Below are 24,579 nucleotides of genomic sequence, written 5' to 3' on the forward strand. Positions count from 1 at the left end.
ACCCTTCAATCAAATATAAAATTTATTTTATATTTAAAATTTGATTTTTTTAATTGTTATTCTTTTTTTAAATCGTTTTGCACAATAGAAATTATTTTTTAATCTCATCATTCAATATTTTATTGAATGAGAACTGAGTTTCATGATTTTTTTAAATAGGGTGTTTCTGGTCTAATGACTCAGATCATGAGTTTGGCTAAATAACTCGGGTTGGCTCAGCCTTGATTATCATGGTTACAAGTTTTTCATGTTAACTCGGGTTAATTCAAGCTAATTTTTTTAACAAATACCATCCCTTTGAATTTTATAGGCAAGAATTGAGCTACTTTGTCTCATTTTGAAAAAAAATGTGTTTTGCCTATATTATTGTGATTTTTTTTTAATTTGATCTATTTATTGTTATTTTTTTATTTAATTAAAATAAAACTGACTCATTTAATTTAAATGAATCTATAAATCAAGTTATGTATTTTTTTTAAACCAGTTTGAAGCATCTAGATATATATTTTTGAAAAAATAAATCATCATTCAAAATCATCACCTTGTGATGGTGTTAGGAGGGTTGCAACATATTTTTTTTCCACGTTGTTCCTCATTCTTTTAATTTTTTGGATTTTTTGTTGAATTGATCTTTCTTTTCAATTTCACTATTCAATCAAAGATAAAATTTATTTTGTATTTAAAATTTGATTTTTTTTAATTGTTATTCTTTTTTTAAATCGTTTTGCACAATTGAAATTATTTTTTAATTTCATCATTCAATATTTTATTGAATGAGAACTGAGTTTCATAATTTTTTTAAATAGGGTGTTTCTGGTCTAATGACTCAGATCACGAGTTTGGCTAAATAACTCGGGTTGGCTCAGCCTTGATTATCAGGGTTACAAGTTTGTCATGTTAACTCGGGTTAATTCAAGCTAATTTTTTTTAACAAATACCATCCCTTTGAATTTTATAGGCAAGAATTGAGCTACTTTGTCTCATTTTGAAAAAAAAATGTGTTCTGCCTATGTTATTGTGATTTTTTTTAATTTGATCTATTTTATTGTTATTTTTTTATTTAATTAAAATAAAACTGATTCATTCTATAAATCGAGTTATGTATTTTTTTAAAACCAATTTGAAGCATCTAGATATATATTTTTTAAAAAATAAATCAGGCACGCTGCAAATCGTGTGTCCATAATAGAATTCTATTCTCTCACATGAGAGACTCACACAAAGATCGCATCTTTGACGCTATGAGAACAAAATTGACACAGCCATTAATCCACATTTCGATTTGACATAACTTTTTTTTGCCCTGTGCCGAAGGCAAGAAATTAAGTTGAGCAAATTATTCCAATATCAACGGAAACTCACAGCTTCCACAATTTATTGGCCGGGGCTTCACGCTAGAAAGAATGAGCGAGACACGGGCACACAAAATGATTTTTGCTCTGGAGAGTAGGTACAAACCGTTGAAACTGGGTCCCACTTCCTCTACTCGAGCACCATCTCAACTCGGTCCACAGATGACAGCCCTGTTCACATAACACAATTGATGGCGATGATGATGGATGGATGGGCATGATATCTTAATCACCCCCTCTTGGTTTAAATTAAAAGAAGGGGATGCTTATGAACAGATGGATGCTTATGAACAGATCCCTCCTTTACATGTAAGCAAAGCAACTTATCTTCATTCGTCAAAGGCGTATCACTTTGCTTATGAATCCAAGGTTGCAAACTTGGTCTGAAAGGAACCGATCATCAGAACAAGCTCCCTTGGCGTCACCATAGGTGGTGGTCCACCGGGCCTCCTCCTCGCCAATCATTTCGAATCTGAGGGGCATATTATTGGGGCTGTTATCCACATGAGATCATAGTCCAATAATGTGCTCCTGAGACAGGAGAGAAGATTCTTTTGCTCATTGAGCTCGACAAAACTCCTAATCATGTCCACGGCCTGTTCTGACTTCTGACCCGAAACAAGCCCATGAGTCGCAATCTCCTTTTAGGCGTAGCACGGTCTGGTCCATATAGTACAAATTAGAGTGCTAGTGAAGGGAGATACTACGGTGAACCACACGCCATCTGATGCCTGTAGAATCTCTCACAGTATCACGAGTCATTTCAGGTGAAGGAATGTTGAGAAAATCAAATGGGAATAAAATCTGACATCGTTGTTCATTTAGAACAACATCATATTGATGATTCCTCAAGTTAATGAACACCTATAGTGTACAAACGGAGCCTCCAAGAAAAGTTAGAACAGTGCTATACAAATGAATAGCAAGCACTCATACGGACCCGTCTTTCATCCTTCATTCCAGAAGAAAATATCCAACCGAGATCCTGTTTACTTTTCAGAAAAGTAACTTTTTGGAGAGGTATGGACGGTTCATCCCGAAATAGAGCCCTGGGCAGGAAGCTCGCACATTTACATAACGTATCGGATTTTGTTAAAGATTCAAAAAATCCTGGAAGACAGTTCATGTCCATCGGCACACCACTTAAAATGAAACGACTAAAGTAAAAAGTGGCCCTAATGCTATCTGCATAAAGGGAAGTAAGACCACCCAGAAAGAAGCCAAGTTCAGCCAACTGCCCTCAAAACCAATGCATCTTAGCACAAGCTTGGGACATGGCTCTATATTTGGATTCAGTAGAGGACTTGGAAACATGGTTTGTTCCTTGCTTTTCCAAAAACTAATAGCCGTGCAAAGAAACATACATCAAATCATAGTAGAACATCAAATGTCACTACACCCGGCATAATTAACATCATTGTATGCTACAAGATGAAGTGAACTACCAGCGGGAGAGCAAAATCACCACAAAGTTGTGCCATGAACATAGTGAATGATTGATTCATCGTACTGCAACCATATGAAGGTGTCGAGGAGAGGCCATGAACTGACTAACCTATTGGACTGCATAAGAAATATCTAGTGTAGTAATTGTTAGATAGACCAAGCTACAAACCAACATGCAATAGGTTGCAGGGTCTGATAACAAGTCACCCTCTTCTTTGTGCAGCTTGAGATTAAGTTCCGTGGGAGTATTAAGAGGGGTAGAGTCTTGGAGACCAATAGCAGCCACCAAATACTGGGCATACTTGTGCCGTGACAGAAAAACACCATGTGAATCAGCAGTAATTTCTAGACAAAGAAAATATACAAGGAATCCCAGATCCTTCATGTGAAAAGAGTCATGTAAATACTGCTTTAATTGGGAGATCAGAGTTGAATCAGTACCCATGATAATTAAGTCATCAACATGCACCAAGAGAATGACAACCACAACTTAAGTTTTGTGAAGAAACAAAGACGCATTATATTTTCTTTTGAGAAAAGCAAACTTTGAGTGGGGTAGAAGTAAATTTCTCATACTATGCACGAGAAACTTGTTTGAGATCATATGACGCAACTTGCACACTGTCAAAGTAGGAGTGGAAAGTAAAGGATGAATACGAATAAACATCTTCCTTGAGATCCCTGTGAAGAAGAGCATTCTTCACATCCATTTGGTGCAAACCTCAATTTTAAAAAGCAACAATAGCCAAAATTGTGCAGATGGTGGTCATTTTGGCCATCGGAGCATAAGTTTTCTCATAATTTACTCTATATTCTTGATTATTTCCAAGCGCTACTACGCAAGCTTTATACCTGTCCAAACTACAATCAGACTTAACCTTACTAAAATAGACCCACTTACATCCAAGTGGAGTCAAGTATCAAAGTATGGCATGGTTCTCTTCATATCAAAGTATCAAAAGCAATCAACTAAACCTATAAATATGCAATACTTGCCCAGCGACAGAGGAATAAATAATAAATTAAGGTTGTCTTTTCATCGCATCGAGCATCTTTCATGATAATACTTTATAAGCTAGGTTCTTAGCTGAAGGAAGTTTCCCTTACTAACTGGCCGACAGCAAAGCGATCAAGGATTGGATAAGGCATCCTGAGACTGGCATAGGGTAAGCAGAAGGAGATTGACAATAGATTATGCATCACATAGATTGTACAGTCAAAATTCTTGTAGAAATACTTAATTACTCAATGTCTATCACAGCATGGTCTCTTTAATCTCAATAAAGATTCAGCAAAAACTTGACAAAAGCAAATTATGGCATGTTTACACACACCAAGCACATCATTTACATGGAAGAATCATAAACAAAGTCAAGTTAACCTAAACACGCACCCATTCCTCAATCTTATCCAGCATGGATGGATTTGCTCGGAATTAAAATTATGAGTAGCACTGGATTTACAAAATCCATAACCTTATGATATTTGGCTGGAAAAAAAAAACTTCTCTAAAACTAAAAAGACATTTTTCCACCATAATTTTATTCCTTATATTTCATGCGAATGCCTATTTTTATTATTGTATAATTAAATACAAAAATATTCAAAAAGTACTCCACGGGCACGCAACTATGCTAGTCTTCTCTAAAAGTAAATTTGAGCATCAAACACACTTACAGCATCTTCCTCAATCAAAGATTTCCCCGCTTCGATCTCTTCAATAGTAGCATTCCTAATCACTCCTCTTCTGAATATAACATAAAAATTTCAATATATATATAACCACAATAACAACACCACATCTACTAAAAATGCTTGCCTGTTTTGCAACAACGGTTTTGACAGGGAGTTTGGAGGAGCCATTCCGGAGACTGAAGTAGTTAAGCAGAAGAGCTCCACAAAGACACTCTAGTAGCAGCGCAGTAGATCAGTTGTATTGGACTCAACCTGTAAAATTAAAAAATAACTTTACTTCACTTCATTGCTTGAAATGTGCAAAACAATACATACATATATTATATATATAGAAGATGGTGGGGATTAGGAGAACCTGAGAGGGAGAGGAGGGCTTTGGTTTGGATTGGAGACTGAAGTAGTTAAGCAGAAGAGCTCCACAAAGACACTCTAGTAGCAGCGCAGTAGATCAGTTGTATTGGACTCAACCTGTAAAATTAAAAAATAACTTTACTTCACTTCATTGCCATTCCGGAGACTGAAGTAGTTAAGCAGAAGAGCTCCACAAAGACACTCTAGTAGCAGCGCAGTAGATCAGTTGTATTGGACTCAACCTGTAAAATTAAAAAATAACTTTACTTCACTTCATTGCTTGAAATGTGCAAAACAATACATACATATATTATATATATAGAAGATGGTGGGGATTAGGAGAACCTGAGAGGGAGAGGAGGGCTTTGGTTTGGATTGGAGACTGAAGTAGTTAAGCAGAAGAGCTCCACAAAGACACTCTAGTAGCAGCGCAGTAGATCAGTTGTATTGGACTCAACCTGTAAAATTAAAAAATAACTTTACTTCACTTCATTGCCATTCCGGAGACTGAAGTAGTTAAGCAGAAGAGCTCCACAAAGACACTCTAGTAGCAGCGCAGTAGATCAGTTGTATTGGACTCAACCTGTAAAATTAAAAAATAACTTTACTTCACTTCATTGCTTGAAATGTGCAAAACAATACATACATATATTATATATATAGAAGATGGTGGGGATTAGGAGAACCTGAGAGGGAGAGGAGGGCTTTGGTTTGGATTGGAGACTGAAGTAGTTAAGCAGAAGAGCTCCACAAAGACACTCTAGTAGCAGCGCAGTAGATCAGTTGTATTGGACTCAACCTGTAAAATTAAAAAATAACTTTACTTCACTTCATTGCCATTCCGGAGACTGAAGTAGTTAAGCAGAAGAGCTCCACAAAGACACTCTAGTAGCAGCGCAGTAGATCAGTTGTATTGGACTCAACCTGTAAAATTAAAAAATAACTTTACTTCACTTCATTGCTTGAAATGTGCAAAACAATACATACATATATTATATATATAGAAGATGGTGGGGATTAGGAGAACCTGAGAGGGAGAGGAGGGCTTTGGTTTGGATTGGAGACTGAAGTAGTTAAGCAGAAGAGCTCCACAAAGACACTCTAGTAGCAGCGCAGTAGATCAGTTGTATTGGACTCAACCTGTAAAATTAAAAAATAACTTTACTTCACTTCATTGCCATTCCGGAGACTGAAGTAGTTAAGCAGAAGAGCTCCACAAAGACACTCTAGTAGCAGCGCAGTAGATCAGTTGTATTGGACTCAACCTGTAAAATTAAAAAATAACTTTACTTCACTTCATTGCTTGAAATGTGCAAAACAATACATACATATATTATATATATAGAAGATGGTGGGGATTAGGAGAACCTGAGAGGGAGAGGAGGGCTTTGGTTTGGATTGGAGACTGAAGTAGTTAAGCAGAAGAGCTCCACAAAGACACTCTAGTAGCAGCGCAGTAGATCAGTTGTATTGGACTCAACCTGTAAAATTAAAAAATAACTTTACTTCACTTCATTGCCATTCCGGAGACTGAAGTAGTTAAGCAGAAGAGCTCCACAAAGACACTCTAGTAGCAGCGCAGTAGATCAGTTGTATTGGACTCAACCTGTAAAATTAAAAAATAACTTTACTTCACTTCATTGCTTGAAATGTGCAAAACAATACATACATATATTATATATATAGAAGATGGTGGGGATTAGGAGAACCTGAGAGGGAGAGGAGGGCTTTGGTTTGGATTGGAGACTGAAGTAGTTAAGCAGAAGAGCTCCACAAAGACACTCTAGTAGCAGCGCAGTAGATCAGTTGTATTGGACTCAACCTGTAAAATTAAAAAATAACTTTACTTCACTTCATTGCCATTCCGGAGACTGAAGTAGTTAAGCAGAAGAGCTCCACAAAGACACTCTAGTAGCAGCGCAGTAGATCAGTTGTATTGGACTCAACCTGTAAAATTAAAAAATAACTTTACTTCACTTCATTGCTTGAAATGTGCAAAACAATACATACATATATTATATATATAGAAGATGGTGGGGATTAGGAGAACCTGAGAGGGAGAGGAGGGCTTTGGTTTGGATTGGAGACTGAAGTAGTTAAGCAGAAGAGCTCCACAAAGACACTCTAGTAGCAGCGCAGTAGATCAGTTGTATTGGACTCAACCTGTAAAATTAAAAAATAACTTTACTTCACTTCATTGCCATTCCGGAGACTGAAGTAGTTAAGCAGAAGAGCTCCACAAAGACACTCTAGTAGCAGCGCAGTAGATCAGTTGTATTGGACTCAACCTGTAAAATTAAAAAATAACTTTACTTCACTTCATTGCTTGAAATGTGCAAAACAATACATACATATATTATATATATAGAAGATGGTGGGGATTAGGAGAACCTGAGAGGGAGAGGAGGGCTTTGGTTTGGATTGGAGACTGAAGTAGTTAAGCAGAAGAGCTCCACAAAGACACTCTAGTAGCAGCGCAGTAGATCAGTTGTATTGGACTCAACCTGTAAAATTAAAAAATAACTTTACTTCACTTCATTGCCATTCCGGAGACTGAAGTAGTTAAGCAGAAGAGCTCCACAAAGACACTCTAGTAGCAGCGCAGTAGATCAGTTGTATTGGACTCAACCTGTAAAATTAAAAAATAACTTTACTTCACTTCATTGCTTGAAATGTGCAAAACAATACATACATATATTATATATATAGAAGATGGTGGGGATTAGGAGAACCTGAGAGGGAGAGGAGGGCTTTGGTTTGGATTGGAATGGACCACGGTGTCGGTGGTGCTGCTGTTGAAGAGAATGGGGTTGCTTGGTCTTGGCTTGTCAACAGGAGGGGGAAAAGGAATGGATTGTGGATAAGAAAGTTCCAGGAGAAGTAATGCCACGTTTATTTTCATGGCAGGAAAGTGTGTTTTTTTTTTTAAATATTTTTATTTTATTTTAAATTATATATATATATATATATATTGTGTATTGTTTTTTATATTTTTAGATTGTTTGGTATGTTAACGTTGAGATTTAATTTTTAAATAAAAAATAATTTAAAAAGTAACGCCTGCTATAATTCTAAACTGTTGCTAAGGCTAGAAAATTCTATATTCTAGACGCGGGCTACAGAATAAATACGTTTTCCTATTGGGCAAATCCATTTATCAGTCTCTACAGCTGTCCCAGATAAACTTCTAGATTAAGTTTTAGCAAGTAGCCACAACATTCTTTGGTGGGCTTGTGATCTGGGCCTTAACATTTGCTTAATATAAGTGGATTTTCTTGTGCTTCCTGGGAAATGCGAATTATTATTATTATTATTAGTATTATGAGAAATGTAATTTGAATGATTTTTTTATTGAGTTTTGGTATTTGATTATTTTCTTGAGATAGAATAAATAATATTTTTCTCTGTATATATTGTTTTAAAATGAGATTAATTCATTTTAAAATTATCTTATAGATAAATTTATTTCATATTAATGTTTCCATCCCTCCAACCAAATAATTTTATCTCTTTTATATATATTTTTTTCATAAGACACTAACCAAAACACAATATTGTGTATTAAATAAATAAAATAAAAGTATATATATACCCTCTTCATTCTCTATCCTTTTATGCCTTGTTTTCTTTCTTGGTAAATCTTAACATATTATATTATGGTCGTAATTCCTTTTATGCCTTGTTTTCTTTCTTGGTAAATCTTAACATATTATATTATGGTCGTAATTTTGCAAAAGGGTGCAGATCACGTGCAATGGTGATTTTCTTTAGGATAATTATGGTTTTTTCTGCAATCTTTAAGGTAACTTTCTACATGGTTGGTGAGACTGATGCTTGATCCTTAAAAAAGAAAACATTAGTTCAATTTTTTTTTGGTTAAATGTAGTTCATTAACATTAAAATTAATTATTTTTATGGTTGAAAATGTTATCAATAACATTTTTTCTATACCAGAATCCAACGAGCTTCTCTCTACTCCAAAAACAAAATGTTGAACATGTTCGACTCCAATGAGTGGATTGGTCATAAGAACTTTTCATATTGGTGACTAACTAAATGAGCTACTGCAACTGTTTAACTTTATTTCCCCCCATCTTTTAAATAATTAATTTTTCAAGGTCCATTATTAATTGATTTTATTTCTCGTTATTAAACAAACAGTGCGTGTGTATGTGGTTTCTACATTCTAGGATTTGTTAATGTTGTAGATCTCTGCAATTTGATGAAATATTATTTTGGTATTGTATGTTATTAAAATAAAAGAATGTTAGTCGTGTTCCATACTTTGTAATCTTATCTGGATCTAATTGTAGTTGGTAGCATAACAATCAAAACCAAATTGTATTATAAGTGAAGCAGCTGTAATTCAGGTTATGTAATGCAACATATCCTATTTCAGCTTATACAATTTGCAGCAACATAGTCAGCCTTAAAAGGTCAAACAATTTTATTTTTATTTGAAGTTTTTATTGTCATTATCAAGCTAGATAAAAGCTTCACATAACAACAATTAGGATGTCGAGTCCTTTTTGAGGGACTCATCATTAGTTTCTTTAATGATGGCACTAAGCTCACAAGCTAGTTTGCTTAAGCGTTGGTTGGACCCAACATTTTTTTTGTCATTACCTCTGTTATATCAAGACCCTTCGAGCCATATGATCCAAGTTGGACTCACATGTTGAAAGTAAACTAGATTTTAGTTTTTTCTGAAAAATAGAGGAATTGTCGACCAGTTGAATTAAATAAATCGGTTGGTTAATTTAGTAAGAATCAACTGGTTAAGTTGGCATAATATATTTATTGTTCAGATTATGATTTTCTTTGAGTAGTTTAATTTCTTACTTGTTTATGACTCAAGGCTTATAAATGACTTTAATTAGAAGCTTGATTAGTATATGTAGAGAGAAATACACAAGAGAGAACATTTAATAAGATTCTCTTCCTCTCAAATCTTTTTTCTTATTCTTTTGTTTTGCTTATTGCTTTGCTATCCATAAACACCCATCACACCTATTTTTTCTTCCAACAAGTGGTATCAGAACTTGTTTTTTATTGTTTGACATGACCGATACAAACTTTCCAATTTAATATCCACATATGGTGTACTCGTGTGAAAACTTGGTTAGGTTCCCAAGATGTGTGAGAAATGATTGAAAAAGGCTTTGAGGAACCTATAAAAAAAGCAACATTGACTTCACCCCAAAAAGAAGTCGTGCAAAAGACGTGAAGGAATGATCAACAAGCACTTATAATCATCCACCAATATATGTATGATGTCACTTTTAAGATAGTGACTAATGCAACCACCACCAGATAAGCATTAAATTTTTGCAACAATCAAATCAAGAAGTTAACAATGTCAGAAAGGTACACTTATAAAAGTTACGATATGACTTTAAAAAGCTACATATGATTTAATCAGAGAGTATTTCAGATTACTTTAATAGACTATTGGCCATCTATAATCAAATAAAGATATATGATGGGAAGATGAAGGAAACACTTGTGGTAAAAAAGATTTTACACTCATTATAAAAGAAGTCATATAATGTGGTGGTCGTGATAGAAAAATCATAAAATATAAATTTTTGACTATTTAAGGACTTATAAGAAAACTAAAAGCCTTTTAAGAAATGGTTAATGACATTTAAGAAGACGTGAGAGCATAAATATTCTTTTCAAAACACTATTCAAAAGAGAAGTAAGATGGTTCTGGATATAGCCAGGAAGGTAAATGACTTGGTAGAGGAAGAGAAAGAGGAGGAAGAGGAGGAAGAGACAGATTTAAAAGAGGAGGTCGGGGCAACCTTAATTGGTTAATTGGTCGACCGAATGAAACAAACTACTCGATCAGTTCATATGACAATGGTAATCCAAGATCCAAGTTTGACAAAACAAAAGTTATATGTTACAATTGTAAGAAGATGAGTCATTATGCGGGGGATTGTTAGAATCCAGCCAAAAGGTCGAGGAGAATGCCAATCTTTTTTTAGAAAATAAGAAAGAAGTCACCCTATTAATAGTCCATGATTAAAAAAGTAAGCCAAAGAGAACATGTTGTATCTAGACAATGGTGTCAGCAATCACATGTGTGAAGATATAAACAAGCATATGGAGCTTGATGAATCAATTAAAGGTAATGTTATATTCATAAATCATTTAAAGGTTTCCATTAAAATAAAATGTATGATTCTTGTACAATTAAAAAATAGAAGTCATCAATTTAATGGTGATGTCTATTGTAAAAAATAATATATTGAGTTTGGGATAATTATGGGAGAAGGGTTATGAGATCAAAATTAAATTGTACCTTAACATTGCTTGATACTCATTAAGCTATGATTGCAAAGGTAACCATGATAAAAAACAAAAACAAAATGTTTTTGCTAAACATATAGATATATGTGCCTAAATAATTAAAAACATATGTGAAAGATAGGACTTGGCTTTAACATATGAGACCTGATCATGTAAACTTTGATAGCTTGAAGATGATGACACAAAAAAGATATCGAGGGGTCTATCATCCATTATATATCTAAATCAACTGCGTGAAGGATGTCTGGTGGGCAAGCAATTTCCTAAGAGCTTTCTAAAGAAGTCCACATCCAGAGCAAGTCAACCTCTACAAAAGATACATACAAACGTGTGTGGTCATATACAAACCATGCTCATTTAATAAAAATCTATATTTTTTATTTTTGATCGATGATTATAGTAGAAGAACATGAGTATACTTTTTAAAAGAAAAGTTTAATGTATTTTCTTATTTTTAGAAGTTTAAAGCATTAGTTAAAAAAATAATTATTTTATAAAATTATCTAGGACAGATAAGGGGTGAATTTTATTTTAATAAATTTAATTAGTTTTGTGTACATCATAGTATAAAAAAATTCTTAATAGTACCCAGCTTACCATAACAAAATAATGAGAAAGAATAAAAACATTTTTAATATGAGAAGAAATATGCTAAAAACCAAAAAAAAAAAATTTGAGCTAAAGTAATAGATTGTTTTGTTTATTTGTTAAATATTTTTTTTCCCTTAAAACACCCATTGTGCACTTAAACATCATTTTAAAAAAATAATAATATAACCCCTCTCATGGTGCGGATGCACGTCTAGTCCAACCTAAACATAAACCATAAATAACTCCATAATAGAAATTTAACTCTTAAGTAATACAATAAATTAACTGGCCAAGAGAGTCAAAAGACAGTCTTGTAGTGGTGCCCTGTCAGTCACTGTGATGAACAAATAATAGCAGTTAAAGCGAGAGCCGAGCCGAGTTAAAAGCCGAGATTGGCGCTTCCTTCCCATAACCCGATAGGAACACCCTTGATTGCACGTGCAAGGACAGTCCATCCGCGTAAGCAAGTCTTTCACAACACAAAAGTAAACCCCTAGCCCTAGTAAGCAAAAATAAAAGAAAAAGAAAATAAAACAAGAAGTGGCGCGTATATAACCACCTTCACTGGCACGCCTCCTATTCAGTCCCTGTTTCAACTCTCCACAACTCACAGAGCCCACAGAGAGTAACAAGAGAGAAATGGGACACTCTTCCCACTCACTCACTCACTCACTCACTAACTATCCATCTCGTCCACTTGAAAAGCCAGAGGTTTTGATATAGAAAGAGCGTGCATTGTGCAGCCATTAATGCCTTTTATCTACTAAACGTGACTCCGTTTTTCACTACACGCCCCTTTAGCAAACTTCAGGAACACAATTTCTTTCTCACTTTCATTTACACACACAAACGCAAGAGCAGCTGCATTCCCAAGTATTGAGAGAGTGCTCTTGAAATGGACCTTAGTAAGGCAACGCTAGAGATCTTCTCCAAACTGGAGCAGAAATGGCTCTCGCACTGTGAAACCACCAAGAAAACGCGAGTGCTAAGCATTGATGGTGGAGGCACAACTGGCATTGTGGCCGCTGCTGCTCTCATCCACCTTGAGGACCAGATCCGCTTCAAAACTGGCGATCCTCAAGCTCGGATCGCCGATTTCTTTGATATCATTGCTGGCACTGGAATCGGAGCTCTCCTCGCCGCCATGCTCGCCGCCGACGATGGTTCTGGCCGTCCGCTCTTCACTGCCAGAGACGCCGTTGCATTTGTTGCCGACAAAAACTCCGACCTCTTCAAAGCGAAGCACGGTGGCTTCCTCCTCCGCCGCAGGAGGTTCTCTGGTAAGAGCATGGACAAAGTATTGAAAGAAGCGTTGAAGAGGGATGATGGAGCTAGTTTGACCTTGAAGGACACGTGTAAGCCTCTCCTTGTTCCTTGCTTTGACCTAAAGAGCTCTGCTCCTTTTGTTTTCTCCCGAGCAGACGCGACCGAATCACCAAGTTTTAACTTCGAGCTCTGGAAAGTCTGCCGTGCCACGTCAGCGACTCCAAGCCTCTTCAAGCCGTTTAACTTAACGTCAGTTGATGGCAAAACCTCGTGCTCCGCAATTGACGGAGGTCTCGTGATGAACAATCCAACAGCAGCGGCAGTTACACACGTGCTCCACAACAAGCGTGATTTCCCCACCGTTAATGGCGTAGAGGATCTGTTGGTTCTGTCATTAGGAAATGGAAGTGGATCGCTGACTGGAAGGAAGCTCCGTCATAACGGCGAGTGCTCGACGTCGTCTGTTGTTGACATTGTGCTCGACGGAGTCTCAGAGACTGTTGACCAAATGCTGGGTAACGCATTCTGTTGGAACCGTAATGATTACGTCAGAATTCAGGTATTTACTGTTTTTTTGAAGAAAAAAAATCAAGTTTTAGTGATTTCCATTTTCTATGCGTGATCTTTGTTGACGGAGTTAACTGTGGGTAGGCAAACGGATTAGCGAGCGTGGAGGAGGAGGTGCTAAAGGAGAGAGGAGTGGAAACGTTACCGTTTGGTGGGAAGCGGTTATTGACGGAGACCAACGCCGGAAGAATAGAGAGCTTTGTGCAACGACTTGTTGCTTCAGGGAAGAGTAGTTTGCCTCCTAGTCCTTGCAAGAACTCCGCCGTCAGTCCTCTCGCCAACAGTCGCTAACTAGTTCCGTGAAGTCCTTGTGTTTTAGTCTTTTTTAACCATGTTAACCAATCTTGGTTTACTTAACTAGTTAGTTAACCGTCTCTTGTTGAAGTAAAATAGCAGCGGGTAATTATGACCCTTGAATAATTTAAGACCATCTTATATTTCTGTCTCCTCCTCTTGGAACGCATCAAATGGGAGCTCCTTTGACTGAAGCAAATTAATTTATCACATAAGATAAATATCACCGTCATTAAACACATGGAATAAATTTATAATTGACGATGGCCTTGTGTGTTTCTATTGCCAGCGAAAAGTTTTGTGTTGAAGCTTCATAATTAATGTTCGTAAATATTTGTGGTCCAAATGTTCGTGCTTGTGACTCTTAGCTATAGATGGAACTTCTCAGGAAAAGAGGCCAGAACTATGGAATGTCATGTGTAGTGAGGCAAAACAAGATGATTCGAATTTAGAGTCTTTAAAACAAATTAGAAATTGTCGGTAGAGGTTTTTGTTCTCCTCTTCAAGTATATGCCATTGTATTTTATGCAGTCTCCAAGCAGCCAGCCTTAACGATTCAAGGGGACGGGTTCAATATATTTAAGTCAGGGGTGAACAATATTACTAACAAAAAAAAAAAACCAGTTTTGGCTTAGAATTAATTTGGATTATTATTTGAGTTTTTTTTTTCTGGGAATTCAAGTAATGCTAAAAGAAATTGGTTCATCCCAAATATCTCCTTAAATCTAATTTTGGTTAATTAATTGTAATTTTCTTTTGGATGTTAGGTAAAAAAAGGTGATGGGTAAAAGTAAAATTCAAGTTACTCAGATGACTTGACCGGTCAACACAAATCCAAGTAAAAATGTCGGATAATTAACCGAAATGACAATTTCTCACACGAATGCTTGTCCTTGATTATTCCAAGTTTTGTTGGAGAATAAAAGCAACAAAACTAGCTATCTGCCAGGAAAATCATAGAGAACATTCAAATGAAAGCTAATCACTCTAGTGATATCTTCAGAACACTGTTTCTTCACTTGTTCACAGGAATGACTTGTGAAGTATCCCACCATAAATTCGCGTGTTCAAAGCTCACAGTAAAATCCCGCTTCAGTGATTGAGGGGTCCATCCATGTTAGCGTGGATGCGTGGGCATATTACATGTACGCCCTATCGCATTGAATATCCACTGTAAGGAAAAGAGTTGACCAGGGCAACCCGCCTCAATATCTCTGTCGTAAATTTCCAAGCTGTGAGCAGTGAGCACAGCATGGCATACACTGTAACACAGGGAAAGGGAATCCAGTTCCATTATTACGTGTTAGAAAGAGACCGTATCTTGTCATTGCAGGAGTAACTTTCCCAGTTATTTTTTTTAGTAAAGGACAGGATTTCTCTAGTTTATTCGTCGCTCTTCAGTTTTTTTCTGGAGTATATACGCCGCTGCTCCATTTTCTTTTACTTCCCCCGTCCATCCAATTTCGTGGAGGTAAGTTGGTGGGTGAAAGTGTAAATACAATATTTCTTCTTCGTAGCCTTGTAGATGATATTTTCATGGTGATATTATATAGGATGGTAGCTAGGTAGAAATTAGAATAATACTGTCTCCAGCACATCATGTACTTGTGGTTCGAAAATGACAATACACAGGACAACATTTAGGACCTAGATTATAAAGTGTTATTTTCAGTTGCTGAAAGAGGGTCCAAGAATTAGCCAACCTGGTTGATGTGGATTCGATCCTGGCATGAGTTTAAGCAAAATAGCTAGCTAGCATCCTATGGTTTTTGCTGCCCAGATTACTTTCATGGAAAGGGAGTGATAGGGATAGAGGGGGAGGGGGACCTCAACCATTTTAAACAGCTTTCTTACTCTTTTTGGTACGCGTAGGAGTAATTCATAGGGTATAAAGAACAATTTAACAGTGCTAGTAATAAGCTCTTCACTACAGACATGGCTTTTCTGATTTGATGCAGTTGCCTTCTAATGCTGAGGATTTCGTATTGACTGAAAAATGATAACTCCCTTTCATCCACTCTTTTAATGTGTAGAAGGGGCGCAGGATGTGCCTAAACAGTTGAAAGGGTACAGACCCCCGATAAAGAAAAATGTTCATTTAATTTAACACTCAGTATATATCTATGTATATTTGGATTTCTGGTCATTTCTTAAAAAAATATCTTCAGAAAATAATGGAGTGTCATAATTAAGCCTCTCCTTGAGCTACACCTACACCACAAAAGTTATAGGGATGATAAATTGCGCCACTTTTCAGAAACATTAAAGAGTTTATTATAGTATTTTAAACCACAGTTTTTGTTTGACAAATTCATTTAATTAACAGGGGAATCCACATCAATGAACATGTGAAGTTGAGCAAGTAAATGAAATAAATACAGAGATTCTTTGATTCAAGAGATTAGTTATAAGGGGAGAGGCTTCACAATCATATATTTAATAAATTCAAGTCAATCATGATTTAGTTGTAAGATCGTGATAATCTCATAAAAAAAATAAAAAAAAATAATGAAACTCAATTCTCAAATAACCATAATGTTAAAAGATAAAATTGAATAAAAGAACTTAGTTTTTTTTAAAAAAACTCGAGTCAACTCGGGTTAATCCACTAAGCCTGAGATCCAAAATATAAGATTAAGATAACCTCACAGAGAGAAAAATAAAAATAAATCATGAAGTTCAATCTCCAACAAATATAATATAGAAAAATGAAATGAGAAAAAAAATCAATTTAAAAAAAAGTCTTAAAAAATAGTGAAGTTAACTCAGGTTAATCTTTCAAACCCGTGATCCGGGTCATAAGTTCAAGATTACTCTACAAAAGGCAAATCCAAAAAAATCACAAAGCTAAATTCTCGATCAACCAAATATCAAGGGATAAAATTAAAAAAAATCATTTTAAAAAAGAACAAAAAACAAAATAAATAACAATGAAAAAAATGAGGAAAAAAATTGACATAAAAATAAAATGAAACCAAATGCTGAGGAATGAGATTAAAAAAAATAATTAAAAAAATGATTCAAAATAAAACAAATACCGACAAAAAGAACGAATACCAAATTATAGGCCAATTTAGGTTAATTTGCAAGGAAATAATAAGATTAAAAGAAAGAGGACTAATGTGGAAAAAACAGAGAAATTAAGTGGCTTTTTTTTTAATCTCTGGGAGCAATGTTCATTGTAGTCCTTATATTCTTCAAATTATAAATATTACGTTCCTTCAATTTTTAAAATTTCAATACAAAGTCAATTTTAATTTGAAACTTTATTTTCCTTAATTTTAAGTCTTTGGTTTGAGAGAGGAAAGAGAGTCGCTAGATTCCGTGGTAGAAAAAGAAAATTGATGTTAACACCGATTCTAGCTATCAAAATGATCGATCTTCGCGTTATTAAGTTTCATTTGGTGAGAAAAGTTCCATTTAAATGTTTTTTTACCATCAAATTGAATAAAAAACCAAATCTGAGCTTTGGTAGATTTTTAGTTTTAGGTTTTTGTGATTGTTTCTAGATTTTTTAAGACTATTGATGAGTTTATCAAGGTATTTGGGTGTTGTTTTAGGTATTTCGAGTCAAAATTAAATTGAAAAATAGATTTATAGGTCAAAAAATCATCAACCTTGATTTTTAATGACAACAGTGGCCTTAATCTAGGAAAAAACAGATAATGCATCTCTTTAATTTATATAATTTTTTTAAAACAGGGGAGATGCCATTAGCAATTAGAGAATTTTAGTGCTTGTGCACGAGCCCTTTCCAAATGAGTCAAGCATGCTTGGTGTTTGTTAGACCTGGCAATACTTGACTCTTTTTTTTAATTGAAATTTTTTTAATATGTTATTTTTTTATTTTTTAGTCGACACGTTTTTAAATGTGTATTTTTTAAAATAATTTTTTAATTTATATTTAAACTAATACATCTTTTCTCTATTTTTTTATTTTGTTTATTTATTTTTTTAAATTGCAATTGTTTTTTTTAATCATTTTGTATGTATTTTATTTTAGAAGAGAATGTTATTCTAATTTATTTATATTTTTTTATGTTTTATGTAAATAAAATTTATTTTTAAAATAAAAATATTTATTATTGGATAATATTTTTAATACGTGTAATCTTGCATAATATTTTTTTTCTTTGATTTTATTCAATCAATTTCATAAGTGTGTTTATTTCTATTATTATTTGATTAAATAAAAAAATTATTTTAATAAATAAAAATATAAACATAACCATGTAAATGATCCGTGTTGCCATGTCAAATATTTTAATCTATATTCGTCTCTTGTTTTTTTTTTCAGTTTTGTTTTTAGTTATTACTAGTGACTTTTTTATCTTATTAACATAAATAATTATTAATTTATTTAATTAGATACACATATATGTTTTTCTACTTGTACTTAGGGTTTTTTATGTGAAAAAAATCAATTAAGATTGCAAATTCATTATTTTAAAAAAATATCTTATCCGGAACATAAAAAAATCTGAAAGATTTGCGGTTCTAGAGATCTGATTTTGTTTCAAGTGGAGGCAAATAACTAATAAAATTGGTTCAGGTATATGACACGTGATTACGTGGCTCGATACTCATTAGTTAATTGTTGAACTCACAGAAGCGGTTAATTTTGTCATGATATTGGATGACCCTTCTTGTATAATTTAATGTTGGAATTAGAAATTAATTAAAAAATCAATGTGGCCCCCGGCGACTTACAAAAAACCAAGTTGTTACTGTAGATTTAAGTATTTTTTTTCCTTATTTTTTTTATTTGATCTTTTTATAGCCAAATTAAAAAACACTTATTTTTAATTTGTTAAGTCAGGGTAAAATTTATAAAGATATGGAATCAAATTAGAAAACATAAAGAAAATAAATAGTTGTGTAAAAAATGATTTATAAAATTAATTTTGATCTTCTTACTCTCGTCTTCTCATTTTTAACCTTTTAAAACTTATTTTTTATTCAAAAATTTTTTATTTTTATTTTTCAATTTCTAGTTTAAAATATAAATGAGAAAGACTCTAGATTTTTATGGAAGAAAGAGAAAATATTAGTTTATATTGATTCTTACCATCAAAACAAGTTATATTTGATGAGGAGTTCTTAATAGGATGTTTTTATATCTTTAAATTGTCTTGAAGAGTATATCTAACCTCTAGAACTTTGGGGCTATGAATTTATTTTTTATTTTTGAACTAATTTTTAGGCTATTTGAATGCATAAATAAGTATCTAAAATTTTATGGTATTATTAAGGTGTTTTTAAATAAAAATAATAATTAAAAAATGAATAATAAATTTTTTTCGGTGTAAAATACCTTTGCCCGGAATTTCTAGTCTTTCAAGAGACCCTTTGATAATAATAATCTTTCATGCAAGCGAACGATCTAGTTGTCCTTTAATGCGTGGCTCCAAATTCGGCTAGTATCCTCGAAAGCATTTCGTCCTAGCTACATGAGGTGTTTGTCACAGTTTTTTCAATTTCTGTCTATGTTTTTAAATGTTTTTAACTTCAAAAAATTTTAAATTAATGGTTTTATAATATTTTGTAATAGTTTTGATGTCTACATATTAAAATTTAAAAAAAAATTAAAAAATTATTTTAATACATTTTCAAACAAAATATTATTTTAAAAAACACCTTACCTTATAAATTTCTTTTAACCATTACTCGATTTATTGGAAATCTATTTTTGTTACAAAGCCGATCTGAAAATATTATTATTAAAACTAAAATAAAATTACAAAATTATTTTAAAAAACACATTTCTTTTTTTCAGAAACCACTTCATCGAAAACCTAGAAGAATACACACCAACTGCTTTGATCGGTCAAGGTCTGTTCATCTGCTTGGCTTTAACCACGACTGCTCCTCGTTCAAGGCATAGAGTAGTGTATTCGAGCCAGAACGATTCCAAGACAAGGTAGAAACGACTGCGTACAAGAAGCCTTACCAACTACCAAGCAACTATAATAAAGAATAAAAAAGAATAGGGCACCAAAACAGTCAATTAAAGCTATGCTATAGCCTAGAGAAGCTACAAAGCTTTCACTTGCTTATTATTTTACCGTTTTGTACACATTTATTAACGTTTATAACCTTTAAAGCTTATTTTAGCTGTAGGGATGTAGGATTGCTTTTATCTTAGTAGGCTTTCCCTCACGTGTTGGTTTCTTATCAACACCTGTTTTTAGGAGGGGAGTCGTTTCGTTCTTTATTAAAGCAAATTTTGTGGCCTTAATAAATCGAATTTGATTCCAAGATGAAGCTTGAGAATCCTTCTTTTAGGAAAGAAACTTCTCTGGAGTTCGAGCAGGATGGGTGGTTCTTGTAAATCATGTAAAGTAACCTCCATTATTATATAATGGTTATTATTATGTGATCCGTGATTCAGTCACGGCTTAGATATTTTTATTTTATATAAAAAAATATACATGTAAGTTTTTTCAATGTCTTTCTATAATTTAAAAATTTTATGTTCAAATAAAAAAAATTATAAATACATGTAATCAAAAAAATCGAGAATCATGTGTGCTAATTAATAAATAAAAGGTCATTAACAATATCTAAAAATAAAACTTGAAAAATTAAGAGATAGATGTAGATCAAGATATTTAATCTTAAAAGACGGGATTTTTACCCAATTATGTTTGCTAAATTTATTTATCAAAATAATTTTTTATTCCAATGAGCAATAATAGAAATAGAAACACAAATTAAATTGATTGAATAAAATAAAAGGGAAAAAAAAACATCATGCAAAGTTGCGCATATTAAAAATGTTATCTAAAAATATATATTTTTATTTTCAAGAATAAAGTTTATTCATACAAAAGATAAAAAAAATTATAGATGAATCAGGAAAACACTTTAAATTTAAAAACATAACAAAAAAAATAATTGTTATTAAAAAAAAGCTCTTTAGACAAAATAAAAAAGATAATTGGTACTAATCTAAATATAAATTAAAAAATTAAAGAACAAACCATAAAACACATTAATTTTAAAACAATTAAGAAAAAAAAAGAAGCAAAGGCCAACCCACCTAGCCTATTTTATCAAGGCTCGCATGACTAGCCCCTATTTTTTATTATTGCAATTGGGGCAGATTTCATCCCAAATTGTTTTGACCTCTGGTGGCCATAAAATCAGGGCTTTAGCTTTTTTGACTTAAAAACCAGCTTTCAATCAATTTTTGACCTAAAATACCTTTGAAATCATGAGAAATCTATATATGACCTAAAAAACCAAAATCAACTCAAAACCAAAAATCAATCTAGGCTTAAATTTGTTTTTTCACAAAAATTAAAGTAAAAAACATCTTATATGAACTCTCCTCGTTAAATAAAACTACTTGACACAAATATCGTCTATTTTAATAGCTTAAATCGATATCATTGACATGTTTCTCTCTCTGCAACTGAAATCCAGTGACCTCTCTCTCCATTTTCTCTCAACCAGGGAATAAAAAATAACAAAAAAAATTTATACCAAAATTAAATTTGAAAAATATTGAGGTACTAAAATTATATAACTTATATTATTTTTTAAGTTTGAGGACCAGAATATATTTTTTTCTAAAACTCATGGCACGCTACCCCTGTTTGTCGCCCTTTTCATTTCGATCCCTCTTTTTTCAATCCCACTATTTCATAAAAAATCAAAATCAACTGGTCTTTAATTAGAATTACATTGCCAAAAACAAAAATTTGAGGACCAAATTAAAAAAATAGAAAACTATGCACAATTCATCAACAGTAACGTGTGAGATGATGAACAATGCACACTTACACAAATAAAAACCTACACCTTTTAGATCTATACTTAATTATATAAAACCTAAAAGATGTGGGTTTTTTTTACTGGCATACACCATTATCTATTCTCTTACATTTTGTTGTGGATCTATTATTCAAGATTTTGTTTTTTTCTTAAATGTGGTACTCAAAATTTTTTGGAGCAATTGCATCCTTTTTTAGATAAATTCAAGGGAAATTAAATCAAATTTATTAACTAATTAAGAACAAAATCAAAAGACACGGGATCAAAATAGAAAAGACACCATAACTGGGCGATGGTTTCAAAGTTCACACATAAAATTTAATTCAGTCCTTATACTTTAAGAATTATACATATTCGGTCCCTCCATATTATTACAATTTAAGTTTAGTATAGGAGTTCATTTTTATTATATTTTATTCTTTGAATTCTTGTGATATAAAAAGAACTATCAAATTTACAAGAAACGTCAACAAGGGTAATATAATGGACCACCATAATGCACTTTACAAACATATAAAAATAAAGATATAGTAACTATTTTTCTACGATTCTCGCTTCACATTTGAAAGAGATTGTCATTGGCAAGCAAAAGATTCCTATTGTACCTTATAAAATAGGATTTCTACATTTGAAAGTATGCGTCCAATGATTGTTTGTTCTGGGGATTTTTTTTTCTTTTTTTATAATAGAAGTTCAACAAACATTGTTAACACTGATAATCACGATTACTGGACATGATGATCACGATTACGAGCATCAGTGGAAGTATATTTAAACAATGAAAATCACCTCCTAATTGCGATAAAACTATAACGAATATAGAGATGCTTGCAGGGTGAGACCATGTGATCTCTGTATATGAACCGCTTCGGCTGACATGCTTGTCTTTCTGCTAGGTGGTAGTTTCGTTATTTTCGTAATTGCCACTTTCCATTTATTTTCCAGACTGACGTCACCAAGATACTTATATTATTACTGCAATTAAAATGACAAAAAAACAAAAACCATTTGACCGATTTGGACGATTGAGCTGTGCATTATATGTGTCGAGGGACGTGTGTTCTTGTCCTGTTTAACAAATTTACTCCTTGAATATAAATTATAAACTAGCTGACATGACTTGGCAACTGCATGTTACAGTATTGGATGCATGGGTGGATGTTGTCGCTTGTTCTTCGATTAATTTAATAAATGGCCGGGAGTGAAATAAGTTCATGTCCAACGACATGTCTTTTGTCTTTATCAATCCGCAAAGAGACGATGAAAATAATAATAATAAATAATATATCTTAGGTATTACATTTGTTAGATAAATTTCAGTCCATCCGAAGTGGTGTTGCCGGGAAGACGTGTTTATAAGTTGTTAAATCCAGGCCACAGGTTCATTAATCTCCTAGTTTAAGCTATTTTTTTTAAAAAAATTTTTACTTCGAGTGGCCTGTTTTAGCTCCATTAAACCCATTGATTTTTAAAAAGAAATTTAAAATAATCCCATTTTTATTTTTATTTGTTAAAAAAAGTTGGACTAACCAGTATCAACTCGGCGGCTCAATATATTACTGATCAGTCAACTCTCTAATTAGATTTAAGATATATTTGAGAATATGACATAAATTTCTTTTCAAAGCGTTTTTCAATATTTGAAAATGAATCAAAATAATTTTTTTAATTTTTTTTATATTAAGATATCAAAACTTTCAAAAAACAAAAAAAATATTAATTTTAAACTAAAAAAATTTAAAAATTTTAAAAAATATGATTGAACTACAATACCAAATAACTATGTTCACAACTAACATTGCCAGGAAAGGTGAATTTCACCCCTGTTTGGGATTTTGACCCAAACGGTGGTTGGCTAAAATTCAAAAACAAATTGTTTAAAATTATTTTTTTTATATATTTCTGGATAATATTAAAATATATTAATATATATATATATATTATTTTAATATATTTTTAAATAAAAAAAATATTGTTAAAAAATCTTTATGATAAACCCAAAATAAATAGATTTACAGCATCACTTGCTAGAAGGGAGATTAAAAAACATTTTTCTTTCAAACAAAAAGTTTCAATGCGCTGCAACCTGCGGTATTATTCGAATTTAGACAAGAATATACAGCCTTAAAATCTGACCTAACTAAATCTAACTGCCCTAACTAAATCATAAACTCAGTACATACCAATTAATTATCACATAAATGCAGCAATTAATTAGTTAGGTGTATTAAAAAACAAAAATTCATTTTTGTACTCATTTGTGCACGACGTGGTAGTACGTGAAATTATTGATGTTAGGTACAAGTAAGTAGCTTCACGTAGCCATTGCTGTTCTTATAAATTAGCCTAGTGTACGAATATTGTCCTCCCTCTCATGTTTTCATTTATAAGGTAAAAGGGCTCCAGGAACATACGTATTCAATGTAACGCTAAGTTGGTAAAAATTACTAGAGTTGTATTCCATTCTTTTGGAAATTAATTAAGAGATAAATTGAACAGCACAAAATACAAATAAATACATTATAATTTGATAGACTTGGCAACCAAAAATTGGATAACAATGAGAAAGTCACAGTCATTAATTATAGATTTAAATTCCAGTAATTCTAATGTGATTTTATGTATATATATAATTTTTTGGAAATCTCAAATTTGATCCGAAAGTATAATCCAAGTTTGAATAGAGGTCCTTAAAGGATATTTTATCCCAATCGAGTCCCTAAAGTATAAGGAAATTCTGAACTGAGTTTTTTCCACTGAACTTTTCTTTAACAGAGATTGCCAAGCTCTGCACATGATTTAGATGCTTGACGACTGGTGACTCTTTATGGTCAACACTTTTACTGTATTTTTCCACTATAAGCAAACAAAACAAAAAAAATTCGCAAAAAAAGTGTGGAGCTCGATCTTGACTAGATCC

At 32.9% G+C, this 24,579-nt stretch overlaps 2 protein-coding genes across 3 annotated transcripts; one reads left to right on the forward strand and one right to left on the reverse strand.

Annotated features, from left to right (window-relative positions):
* Nucleotides 1–2,538: 2,538 nt before the first annotated feature.
* LOC133694154 (uncharacterized) lies at nt 2,539–4,803 on the reverse strand. 2 transcript variants are annotated; one of them, XM_062115613.1, is made up of 3 exons: nt 4,618–4,803; nt 4,476–4,542; nt 2,539–3,099 (listed from the first exon to the last, which is right to left on the reverse strand). In XM_062115613.1, exons 1-3 carry the CDS (start codon nt 4,659–4,661, stop codon nt 2,908–2,910), a joined length of 303 nt encoding a protein of 100 aa, XP_061971597.1. In that variant the 5' UTR covers nt 4,662–4,803; the 3' UTR covers nt 2,539–2,907. The 2 variants fall into 2 exon arrangements, with proteins under 2 accessions (XP_061971597.1, XP_061971596.1); XM_062115612.1 differs by having other exon boundaries at nt 4,476–4,545; nt 4,618–4,795.
* A 7,502-nt stretch (nt 4,804–12,305) lies between these two features.
* Nucleotides 12,306–14,027, forward strand: LOC133693932 (probable inactive patatin-like protein 9). Its single transcript, XM_062115316.1, has 2 exons — nt 12,306–13,578; nt 13,671–14,027. Exons 1-2 carry the CDS (start codon nt 12,649–12,651, stop codon nt 13,875–13,877), a joined length of 1,137 nt encoding a protein of 378 aa, XP_061971300.1. The 5' UTR covers nt 12,306–12,648; the 3' UTR covers nt 13,878–14,027.
* Nucleotides 14,028–24,579: the final 10,552 nt, after the last annotated feature.

Source organism: Populus nigra, chromosome 5, assembly GCF_951802175.1.
Source record: "Populus nigra chromosome 5, ddPopNigr1.1, whole genome shotgun sequence".
Taxonomy (NCBI): Eukaryota; Viridiplantae; Streptophyta; class Magnoliopsida; order Malpighiales; family Salicaceae; genus Populus; species Populus nigra.